This window comes from Pelophylax lessonae, assembly GCF_965119305.1.
Source record: "Pelophylax lessonae genome assembly, chromosome: 1".
In the NCBI taxonomy this organism is placed as follows: Eukaryota; Metazoa; Chordata; class Amphibia; order Anura; family Ranidae; genus Pelophylax; species Pelophylax lessonae.
Genome location: NC_138768.1, coordinates 54,435,512 through 54,448,643, shown reverse-complemented (window position 1 = coordinate 54,448,643; position 13,132 = coordinate 54,435,512). Strand labels below are relative to the sequence as shown.

Here is a 13,132-nt window from a genome sequence, read left to right as displayed (position 1 = left end):
AGTGGAGATTGCGAGCCAGGCCTTCTCGTTCAACAAGTGCCTGACCTCACAAATGCGCTTCTGGAACATTCTCATAGACACACTCCTAAACCTTGTGGATAGCCCTCTCAGAAGAGTTGAAGCTGTTATAGCTGCAAAGGGCGGGCCAACTCAATATTGAACCCTACGGATTAAGACTGGGAAGCCATTAAATTTCAGGTGCCCCAATACTTTTGACAATATAGTGTATTTCAGAGTATGGGTCAAGGTGATAATGTGTTCCAAAATAACAGAAACGAATGTCTCTTGCAATCGTTATATGTGTTACTTGTGCAAACTTTTAAGTAAATGTGTTAAAATGTAAAATGTTTATTTTTTGGGAGGTCATATGTGGCAACTTTCAAGCTTAAAAGCTTGTGTTTCTGTGAAGACACTAGGTCTTAGCATATTTTATATTCGACTCTAATCTTTACTTTGTAGTTCTCTTTTAAATACATTTTCAAAACTGTTCAATGTGAGCATAAGTTGTTTTCCTTATTAGTTTAACCAATCTACCAAGTACACACCTCGCGATAAGCTCTCCGGTCAACCATGCCCCGGGTGTAGGACTGGATGGTGATGGCCGCCCTGCGGATTGTCTGGTATTCCCGGTAGATGCGGATCATTCGGAATTGTTTCTGGAAGCAAATGGCTGCTTTGGTTTTTCGAAGATGCTCAGTCAGCCTGAGGGAATAAAATAAGTTTACTTGTGGCAAAATCAGTGGCAAGAAAAACAAACTAGCCCCCCTCCACATAAGTGGAATTAAAGGAACAGTTCAGACAAAACCAACATTTCAATTATAAGGTGGTTATTAAATTCTCCAAAACTTCACTCTGCCTCTGACTATGCAATATTATTGCGTAGAGAATGCCTTTAGAAATCTCACTTTTTGTTCAAGTGTTTGGCTCACTGCTTTTTCTAGAGGTTTGCAGAGAGCTTGGAGTACAAATAAGAGGTTTGCAGAGAGCTTGGAGTACAAATAAAAGAATCCCATACTGAACTAATTAGGGGATTGGAGGACCTTAATTATGAAGAGCGTCTGCAATCGCTTGATTTATTCTCCCTGGAGAAGAGACGCCTGAGGGGGGACATGATAGCAATTTTTAAATATCTCAATGGGGATCTCAGCTTAGAAAAAAAGCTGTTCAGTCGAAGGGATTGCATGAGGACTCGAGGACATACAATGCGATTAGAGGAGAAGCGTTTTAACCTCAGGCAACGTGGGGGGTTCTTTACTGTTAGGGCTACAAGATTGTGGAACTCTCTACCACAAGAGGTGGTTTCTGCGGGAAGTATGGTGGCTTTCAAAAGATTCTTAGACGTACATCTCAAGGATCAGGACATTCAGGGCTATGTGAGATGATTACAGCCACACACACCTACATAGGTTGAACTGGATGGACTATTGTCTTTATTCAACCTCACCTACTATGTAACTATGCAATATGACTTCTATTTTTTTGTGGGATAAATTCTAAAGTGACTCTGTTCCTTTTTTATATTACACACTCTGCCTGCCCAGGAGGTCATAATAAAGACAAATGCAAATACCTAGTCCTAGAAGTCTGATCACATCCCATACATAGAATATACAACGTACTGTACAATGGGCTAAGAATAGGAACTTTTTAGGCAAATACACACAAAAAATGATAAAAATACAAATTAAAATAAATTAATAAAATGTAATAAAAAACATCATAAAAAAATCAGCAGCTGATCAACCTCAAGGGTATATATACAGGGACCATCCTCACATCGACAGGTAACAACCACATGTAAGTAGATAAAACGCTAACGCGTTTCAATTTATCAGAAAATCTTGTGTGCACTAAAATTCATTAACCCCTTGGCGCCGGCTGTACGCACATATGCAGCTTCTCCTGGTTCCTAGTGCCGAGGGGGCCCATATTTTAGTGAATATGCCAATACACCTGTACTAAGAGCGCACGTGCTGCGCGCTCCCAGCACAGTTACTGTCACCAAACCGAAGCTCTTGATCGCTCCTTGTGATCAGGAGTTTGGGATCACATGACCACCGAAACAGCCAATCAAGGTGGTCACGTGATCTTATGCCCCGCCCCACCTCCCGGCATCATAAACCTCTTGAAGGGCTGGGAGGCGCCGGACCTAAGAGGTTAAAGTGTATTTTTTCCCAAAAGATTTTATTTGAAAAACGAATGCGCAAATATTGTGTGACATAACAAATTGCAACACCTAAGATTTTATTCTCTCCTCCTTTACCCCACTGCCTTCTGGGGATACACACAGGTCCCAGAAGATGGCGGGACTATTCAGAAAGAGCAGCGCGACTCGTACATGCGCAGTAGGAAACTGGCTGTGGAGCCTGAAGGTTTCACTGCCGGTTTCCCTTACTTACAATGCCAGCGCCTGCACCCGAAGCCAACTGACGAATCAGGTCAGGATGTCAACATTGCGGGATCCCTGGAAAGGTAAGTGTCCTTATATTAAAAGTCAGCAGCTACAGTATTTGTAGCTGCTGACTTTTTTTTATTCTTTTACAGACTGGAGCTCCTCTTTAAATTAGTGAATCACTTAGATTTGCAATCTTTATTGTTCCCCCCTCTTGGAGAATCTCTTTGGAGATAACAGTTTCTCTGTACATGGGAGAAATCCATATATACCTCTATCTGGCAAATTGGGCATGTTGGGCCCTCTAGAAATCCATCTAGTGGACAGTCCTGTGGGGACCTATAGAGCTTCCCTGGCTAAACACTGTATTTTGTACACTCCACCTGGATTTATTAATGCATTATATTTGGAAGAACGAGTTGCTTGCTCTCCATCCCACTTTTTCATGTTGTGCTTGGGTTCAGGGAAGACACCATGAGTTAGTGCACCATCTGCCTGCCTCTTCGGGGAATCCACGTGGACTTTGTCCCTCTTTCTACCTGGCTAAACACTTCCTTGGGGTGTTGATTTCCTTTAACACATTGTGGCATTCAGCTGTATCCTACTGTAAAGAAAGTTCTCTATGTACCTATATAAGGTATTGACCATCATGTACCCCCATCATGTAACACGTTGGGGTTTTATCTACTTGCATGTGATTGTTACCTGTAGATGTGAGGATGGTCTCTGTATATATACCATTGTGGTTAATCAGCTGCTGATTTTATATGAGGTTTTTAATTGAATTGTATTAATAAATGTGTACTTTATAATATTTTCTGTGTAAGTGCATGAAAAGTTTATAATCTTAGTCAACTTTATACATATGCAAACACTTTGCAGTCGTTTTCAGGACATGGCAGGGCTTACATCAAGTACTCAGAACTGAGAAAATTGTATTTTTTCTTGTACTCACTGTAAAATCCTTTTCTCTTAGTTCATTGAAGAACAAAGTGGAGATCTTGATTGCTGAACATTAAAGGTGGTGATATAACTCAACATTTAGGGATTAAGATCTCCGCTGTGTTTCTCTGAGTTCATTGAAGGACACAGTGAATTACTTGATCTCTGATCGTCAAAGGTGGCGCTATAAACCAACGGTCAGAGATCAAGATCTCCGTTGTGTCCTTCAATGCACAGAAGAGAACATGGGATTCCTGCGTACGCACCATAAAATCCTTTTCTCTGAGTTCATTGAAGGACACAGTGGAGATCTTGATCGCTGAACATTTAAGGTGGTGATATAACCCAACATTTAGGGATCAAGATCTCCGCTGTGTCCTTCAATGCACAGAAGAGAACATGGGATTCTTGTGTACGCACCATAAAATCCTTTTCTCTGAGTTCATTGAAGGACACAGTGAATTATTTGATCTCTGACCGTCAAAGGCGGCGCTATAAACCAACGGTCGGAGTTCAAGATCTCTGCTGTTTCCTTCAATGCACAGAAGAGAACATGGGATTCCTGCGTATGCACCATAAAATCCATTTCTCTGAGTTCATTGAAGGACACAGTGAATTACTTGATCTCTGATCGTCAAAGGTGGCGCTATAAACCAACGGTCAGAGATCAAGATCTCCGTTGTGTTCTTCAATGCACAGAAGAGAACATGGGATTCCTGCGTATGCACCATAAAATCCATTTCTCTGAGTTCATTGAAGGACACGGTGGATAAATTGATCTCTGGCCGTTAAAAGTGGCACTATAACCCAACAGTCAGAATGTAAGAGAAAATTAGATTTGTTTTGTACTCACTGTAATATCCTTTTTTTCCTGAGTTCATTGAAGGACACAGCGGAGATCTTGACTGTTGGGTTTAACCATCACCTTCACTGTCAGAGGTCAAGATCTCCGAAGGTGTCCTTCAATGAACGTGATAGAACGGTAAGTATGAATAAGTTGCCAATATCCTTGCAATGTATACAGGTCATCTAGAACAGATTGTTTTTTTTCCCTCAACACATCTTAAGTCTGTACCCCCCTCCCCTTTTTCCTCCACTCCATTCCACCAATAGTAGTGAAGCAAAATACTAGGTACATCCTGGCATGGGGGAGCATGCCACACACTTTTCCTTCCCTTCCATAGCACAGCTCTGGTGCTCAGCGATTGGTGCAGTGAGGTCAGATGGGTGCAAGGAAAAAATCCTCAGCCCTATGGGAGCTCCAAGTCATGACTTTGAAGGTGAAAAAGCAACCAGCACAAGGCAGTGTGGCCTTCTGCAGCTGGTTTGTGGTCCTTGTAGTTCCACAAAGAATTTACAGCCACCAACTGGATAAGCTAGTTGTCTCCACTAATAGAACTGGTCATTACATGCAGAGAACCTGTAAAAAACCATATATGAGGGACAGCGAGTTCCACAACATAAACTATAATTGATTGCGGTACAATAGTCTTCCTGCAATAACAGTAAAGCCATCTGTAGCTGGCAGGGAAAGTGTGTCCTTAATGATCCACGTACAATATCTAATTCTGGAACACAATGAGAATGCTGTAATGAATAAACACTCTGCTCTGAGATGGTTCTATTAAACTCTATAGGAACCAATAGATTTCTAGCAGGGGAGGTTTACAGATGTACATTGTCTCTTGTTTTCGGACAGTATAACTATACAGGTTATGGTGAGAGGGGAATAAAGCAATTTAAAAGGCCTCCAACCGAATCAGCATGCAGCATAATAAAGACTTCCTAATACAGAAGGTATTTACGTCTTATACCATCACATATCCCAATTATAAGAGGATTATTCCTCGTTTTGGGGCAGTGGGTGGAGTCATTCAAATCTGGTTTACATCCAATCAGCCAGATGCTTATATCCAGAACTTCTGATATATAGTACAAATGTAGCCTGTGGTGATATAACCCAACATTTAGGGATTAAGATCTCCGCTGTGTTTCTCTGAGTTCATTGAAGGACACAGTGAATTACTTGATCTCTGACCGTCAAAGGCGGCGCTATAAACCAACGGTCAGAGATAAAGATCTCCGCTGTGTCCTTCAATGCACAGAAGAGAACATTGGATTCTTGTGTACGCACCATAAAATCCTTTTCTCTGAGTTCATTGAAGAACACAGTGGAGATCTTGATCGCTGAACATTAAAGGTGGTGATATAACCCAACATTTAGGGATCAAGATCTCCGCAGTGTCCTTCAATGCACAGAAGAGAACATGGGATTACTGCGTATGCACCATAAAATCCATTTCTCTGAGTTCCCTGATTCCCCAGGGTGCAAGGCTCCTGATAGGGACATAGGGTTCTAATGGTCTGCCTAGCTAGAAGGCCTGGCAGACCCTGTTCTAGATTAGCTGACGCCGACCTTTGAATAATAGGTCGAGGGGCTCCCACAAAGAGAGACCCCCTAAGGGCAGGGGAGTAAGGAAGCAGAAGGCCACACATCCTCCCCCTAGCTGTCAGGGCAAGCCTGAGGACTCATCTTAGTGAGAAAAAAAAACACACACACAAAAGTGAAAGAGTGGCAAACAGTGGAGGGAAAATAAATGTAAAAAAATAAGTGGCCATGCAAATGTGCACAGACCAGGCCCAGAGGCCTGGGAGACAAAAATTGCCCCAGACTTACCCAAAAGGCCCAGCTCCAGAAAATGCAGTGCAGAAAAAATTTTAGTGACTGTGAATATGTGCTTGTTCACACAGTGGGGTCCCGCACCCAAGTGTTACTAAAAGCACCCCTAGGGCGACCAATCCCAGGGGGCACAGACACCATGGACTCTCTGCCTTAACGGCCCATGACCAGACAAGGTAGATCCAATCAAATCAGAAGGAACTGGGCTCTTCCAGTTTTCCCGGGGGGAATTACTCTCGTAATTTGTTGCCGTTTCAGCCGGTACCAGCCTCCTGAGCCCCCATCACTCCAGCAGGGGTAAATAGCCAGACACTCCAGCTCAGGTCAAGCCACGTGACAGCACCACACCCCTACTGGACACTGACAAGAACAGATATTACACTTGATCTTAACCAAAAGGCTGAGAAGTGGACAGTGTGCCCCCATTCAGGTGATACCTTTACTTCATGTTGTGTTACTGGGACAGGAAATGAGGGGAAATCTCCCCAATGGGGACACAATGACTTTCTAACTTGATTCAAAATGTCTTATTTAGCTTTCAGTCTTAATCCTGTGAATGTATATTTTAAGGATAAAATCTGGATTATTTTACACCTTCATACCTGCGAGCAAGGTGTCCCCTTACGTATCTCTGAATAGTGACGGAAGCACTCTTCATTCTCCTGTATTTCAGCCTCTGTAACCAGCCCCGGACGTTCTTCTGGATCATAATGGTGGCCGCACGGAACTTGTCCGCTCGCAGCTTCTCCAGGTAAGCCACTTGCCCGGCGCGGAAGAAGATCTTTGTGCGACCAAACTGGAACTTATCTGGATCCTATAGAAAAGATAACAAAGGGCGAGAATGAGGGAGGCGGCCATCATAAGGTAATCCCAAGGCGGCCTTCAGTTCTGTAATATTTAGAGCAACTCAGCTTTGCACTATCTGCACCCAGACTGAAAACACAAATAATCAGAAAATTATTTTCTGCAATTCCACAATTACAATTCTAGGGCCTCTGTTACTATAAAAGTCAGGAACATGTGCAAGAATTAGAAAAGAATAGGAGCTGTGCTATGGCCACAGATAACAAATTCTTCAGAGAAAAGCTGATTTGTATATTGGCAGCCCTCGTACCACCAGAAATTATACCAGATTACCAGATTATATTTTATCGATCTATGCAGCTTTACCCTTGCAGAATCCTAGCATTGTATAGCTTAGCTTTCTGTCCCCCCCCCTCCCCCTCCCAAATCTTATTGGCAACTCAATCTGACTTTCCAAGCAGGATTTCTCCCTGGGACTAGTCACGTGAATATAAGGGGGTGCCCCCCCCTTGAATATAAGGGGGTGTCCCCCCCTCCCACTTGAGGATGTTATAGATATCGCCTGTTTCTGTATCTACAAGGCAGAAGCAGGCAAGTCTGTAATTATGTTTTCTAGAATGCCCGCAATGTACAGTGAATATTTATAAAATAATTGATTTAATCCGAATCCCCTTTTAAAGTGTATATAAGGTCCGTTTCACACTTGTGCGACTTGTCCTGTGACTTGGGACTGCAAAGTCGCATGACAAGTCGTACTCCATGATTTCCAATAAGTACCGTTCATATCTGTGCAATTCAAGTCGCAATGACTTCAAAGTAGTCTCTGCACTACTTTGGTCTGACTTTGATCCGTTTTGAGGTCAATAGACCTCAATATTACACAGGCATTGCTTCAAGTCCATTCAAAATCGCCTGACTTTTAGGTTGCACAAGTGTGAAAGGGGCCTAAATCTGTTTTTTTTCACGTTGAATAGAGTAGGTAATAGTTTTAGGCCCACTTGTGCAACCTAAAAGTGGCGTGAATTTGGCGCAATTTTTTTACGTGATTTTGACTGGACTTGAAGCAATGCCTGTGTAATCTTGACGTCTATGGCCCTCAAAACGCATCAAAGTCAGACTAAAGTAGTGCAGGGACTACTTTTGACACTTTTTTGGCGACCAGTGACTTTATTACATTGATCAGTGCTAAAAATATGCACTGTCACTGTACTGACACTGGCAGGGAAGGGGTTAACATCAGGGGCGATCAAAGGGTTAAATGTGTCCCTAGGGGGTGCTTTCTAACTGTGTGCGTGTTGCTCTGACTGGGGGAAGACAGAGATCCATGTTCCTGCCTGCAGGAACACAAGAGCTCTAATTTTCCCACCTGTGGGAAATAACGATTCTGCCTCTCTCAGAAACGATCGCGGGTGGCCGGCGGACATCATGTCTCACCCTCTGTCCAATCAGCGCATGATCGTGCCTGCAGCGGCGCGCTCTCCACCCCCCCCCACCCCTAGTGGCTATTGCACAAAATGACATACAGGAACGTGATTTTGCGCAAAAGAGCCGACCAGTACATGTACGTTAGGCGGTCGGCAAGTGGTTAAAGACCCCTATCATGTTTTATCATGTCGTGTCCCTTTGAGATTTTCCTTCACTTCTTGTCCCATGGACACAACAGGAAGTTAAAGGTCTCGTAAGTGATGGGAAATCTCCTCCTACACAGTTGTCACCATACCAGACAGCGGAATTCACCTTTATCAGATGCTCTAGAACATTCTTACAGATGAGCTTTTTATCACTTTGGGAAAGCTCTTTCTTGCTCATAAGAACCCGATACCGGTTGAAGAAGTCAGGATAAGTCCACCTGAAGGATAAAAACAAGGATTAGTTATTAATACATTTAGATTTTGAAATTTGTCAGAGAATTAGAATAAACCTAAAAAAATTTGATCACTCAACATGCAGCCTGAAACAAATTTATTTTCCATGAACTGTAACTTTCTACATGCGGAGGAAACTGCTATAACGGTGTTGCATTTGTATTCAGCCCCTTTTACTCTGATCCCCCTAACTAAAATCTAGTGGAACCAATTGCCTTTAGAAGTCACCTAATTAGTAAATAGAGTCCACCTGTGTGTCATTTAATCTCAGTATCAGTGCCGGTTCACATTGGTGCAACGCGGGAACCCTGCGAATCCACTGTGGGTTCCTGCATCGCGCCCGACTCGCAGTAAGTTCACACTGCCATATGCCAACTGCTGGGAGTGTCAATAAAAAGTTAATACACCCCCAGATTAGTTTGCATATCGCAGTGCAAACTGTTAATTGGGACAGAAATTGAATCGCATAGTTGTGAACACCCATGCAACCCGATTCTAGTGTGGACCAAAAAAAGGGTCCTGTGCGACTTTGGTCCGAATGCAATGCAAATTCAGTCATACAATCTGTATGGCTGAATTCGCATCGCACAGATATCGCATGTGATTTGCAGAGCAGTGCGGTGCGAATCACATGCAATTTTAACATCGCTATAGTATGAACCGGCACTAAATACTGCTGTTCTGTGAAGCCCTCAGAGGTTTGTTAGAGAACCTTAATGAACAAGCTGCATCATGAAGGCCAAGGAACACACCAGACAGGTCAGGGATAAAGTTGTGGAGAAGTTTAGCTCAGGGTTAGGTTATAAAAAATATCCCAAGCTTTGAACATCTCATGGCGCACTGTTCAATTCATAATCGGAAAATGGAAAGAGTATGGCACAACTGCAAACCTACCAAGACATGGCAGCCCACCTAAACTGACAGGCCGGGCAAGGAGAGCATTCATAGGAGAAGCAGCCAAGGGGCCCATGGTAACTCTGGAGGAGCTGCAGAGATCCCCGGCTCAGGTGGGAGAATCTGTCCATAGGAGAACAATTAGTCATGCACTCCACAAATCTGGCCTTTATGGAAGATTGGCAAGAAGAAAGCCATAAGAACTCCCATTTGCAGTTTGCTAGAAGCCATGTGGGGGACACCACAAACATGTGGAAGAAGGTGCTCTGGTCAGAAGAGACCAAAATTTTACTTTTTGGTCTAAACCCAAAATGCTATGTGTGGCGGAAAACTAACACTGCACTTTACCCTGAACAAACCATCCCCACCGTGAAACATGGTGGTGGCAGTATCATGTTGTGGAGATGCTTTTCTTCAGCAGGGACAGGAAAGCTGATCAGAGTTGATGGGAAGATGGATGGAGCCAAATACAGGAAAATGTTAGAAGAAAACCTGTTAAAGTCTATAAAAGACTTGAGACTGGAGTGGAGGTTCACCTTCCAGCAGGACAAAGACCCAAAACATACAGCCAGAGCTACAATGGAATGGTTTAGATCAAAGCATATTCATGTGTTAGAATGGCCCAGTCAAAGTCCAGACGTAGGTCGCCTCCCATAGGGAAGCTGCGGACCCGTTCTAATAGGAGCGACACAAGTCGCTCCGACTTAGAAAAAGGGTCCGGAGCTTCTTTGGGGCGACCAGGAGGCGACCGCCATAGACTTCAATGTTATGAAGTCCGTGGCGGCTGCTCCGAGGTCGCGGCGCGCTGCTCGCACCGCGACCTCGGAGGTCGCCCCCCCAAGTCGGATCGCCCCAGTGTGAACGGGGCCTTATGTGAAAAAAAAAAAAATGTTACATTCTTTCTTTTTAATAAACAAGTAAATATTGCTGAATGGTAATGGCCTATCTGAGCTGATATTTAGCTGACTTCCAAAAACAAAAAAAAAAGAAAATGTAAGGCTCCTTTCACACGGCCGCTCCGTGTGAAAGGTCCGCTGCGGGACTTTTTTTTTTTTTTTTCCACGGAGCGGATGACATTTCTGTCATCCGCTCCGTGTGCCCGCATATCATCCCATCCGTTTGCGGATGATATGCGGACATAATGTATGTCTATGCCACTGCGGATGTCAGCGGATGACACCGCTGACATCCGATTTTCCTTCCTTTCCGTTTTTTACACGGAAGGAAAAATAGGGTTCTGTTCCGTTCATAAAAACGGAACAGAACTGACAGGAGGAAAATCGGGTGTCAGCGGTAGGTATTCCGCTGACACCCGCAGTGCCATTCACTTACATTGATGTCCGCAAATCATCCGCAAAAAAATAGGATGATTTGCGGACACACGGAAAGCAGCTGAGCGGCCGTGTGAAAGGACCCTTAAAAATGTTTTTTTTTTATCTTGATCATAGTAAATAATGAGTATGGAAAAAAATGATAAATTGATTTTAATAAACAAGCAAACCTCACTATACAGGTGGCCTCCCTGAGTTGATATTTACCTGACTTGCATAAAAAAGTATTTTTTAAAATGTTTTTTTTTTTTTTTGCCTTGATCATAATAAATAAAGAATATGTGAAAAAAAAGATACATTCCTTTCAATAAACAAGGAACTAAAAAAAGGCATTGCAAGCAGTCCACCGGTTTTAATTTCAGCTTGGATGGGCAGAATATTAGGAGCCGTTATAAAAGATCCAATTATATTTCATTGCTTGGACATTATCCAAACACTCAGTGAAGATAATACTTTCTCTCTGACATCCCAAGGCAAAACATGAAATGGTGAAGAAATATCCGGATTATTTATGCAATGAATGAAAACGATTCCTGCGGCCCAGCTAACTGCTACAGCGCACTGATCACCATTACCGCAGAAAGCCGCTTAATCAACACTTTATGCAGCATTTATTAAACTCTGAATTTGAATACATCGATGTAACTGGAGCAAGATGTGAAAAAAGAAGCCAGAAATCAGATTGACATCATTTTTCTGAAGTGCCCCCCATCCCCCCCAAACTGTCTGCCATTTACATCACACAACAACACACTTTTCTCAGCAAATAATTATCAAAAAATTGCATAATTTATGTGTCTGGATTATTTTGTTCTGTGCAAAGATTATAAACAATCTCCTAATGTGTGCACGCTGGAATGAGAGTTTTTAGCACTGTCCAGTTTCGGAGTGTTGTCGGTGGACATTGGAGGGGCGGGGCATAGCTCTGAAGTCAGAAAAGTCAAGGTTTAACAATCAGGATGGGGGAGGGGAGTATTCTGGGGCAGAGTATCAGATTGAAAAAGAAATATTAGGCACATTATTATGAATTTTAGGCAAAAGGCTAAGTACACCATTAAAGCTGTATATTTGTTTTTTTTAAGGATTTCTATCTAGCCACTCCTAAAAAATTACACTGCAGTCAAAAAAGAGCATAGCCGGGTGCAGTGTTTCTCAATCAGGGGGTCCTTTGGGTTCCCCCTGGGTGCCTCAAGCACAAGACCCAGTTTGCCTTGAGTCAAAGATGAATATGAGGTCTCTGTGCTCTAGGGGGGAACTCTGTGGTGACGGGGGACTCTGATGTGATGGGGAGAATCTAATGTGGGCTTTCATGTATCGGAGGGAGTGTGATGTGATGGAGGGGGCTTTATTTATAGGAGGGACTGTGATGGGGGGGGGGGTGCGTTCATGTATATGAGGGACTGTGATGTGATGGGGGCCTTCATGTATAGGAAGGACTGTGAAGTGATGGGGCCTTCATGTATAGAAGGGACTGTGAAGTGATGGGGGGGGGGGGGCTTCATGTATAGGAGGGACTGTGATGGGGGGTGGGCTCAGGTATATGAGGGACTGTGATGTGATGGGGGGCTTTCATGTAAAGGAGGGACTGTGATGTGATCAGGAGCCTTTATGTATAGGAGGGACTGTGATGTGATGGGGAGGGGGGCTATATGTATAGGAGAAACTGTGATGTGATGGGGGGCTATATGTATAGGAGAAACTGTGATGTGATGGGGGGCTATATGTATAGGAGAAACTGTGATGTGATGGGGGGCTATATGTATAGGAGGGACTTTTTAATGTGACTGGGAGCCTTTATGTATAGGAGGGACCATAAAGGTATGGGAGGACTTCATCTTTATGTATAGGAGGGACTATGATGTGATGGGGGGGCCTTCATGTATAGGAGGGATTGTGATGTGATCAGGGGCCTTTATGTATAGGAGGGACCATAAAGGTATGGGAGGCCTTCATCTTCATGTATAGGAGGGACTATGATGTGATGGGGGGCCTTCATGTATATGAGGGATTGTGATGTGATGAGGGGCTTTCATGATTAGGAGGGACTGCGATGTGATGGGGGGGGGGGGGGTCTTCATGTACAGAAGCGACTGTGATGTGTTGAGGGCCTTTATGTATAGGAGGGAGGGACTATGATGTAATCTGGGCCTTTGACTCTGTGGTGATAGGGGGCTCCTGATGTATAGGAGGGACTTTAATGTGATGGAGGGAATCTGATGCATAG

At 43.6% G+C, this 13,132-nt stretch overlaps 1 protein-coding gene across 1 annotated transcript in view; it reads right to left on the bottom strand.

Annotated features, from left to right (window-relative positions):
• MYO5B (myosin VB) overlaps positions 1-13,132 on the bottom strand; it is a 436,041-nt gene that overhangs the window by 81,041 nt on the left and 341,868 nt on the right. The window contains exons 18-20 of the mRNA XM_082255167.1: positions 8,556-8,667; positions 6,617-6,828; positions 546-702 (exon numbers count right to left, since the gene is read on the bottom strand). Of these exons, the coding sequence (XP_082111293.1) occupies positions 546-702; positions 6,617-6,828; positions 8,556-8,667 (481 nt within the window). The remainder of the gene's footprint in view (positions 1-545; positions 703-6,616; positions 6,829-8,555; positions 8,668-13,132) is intronic.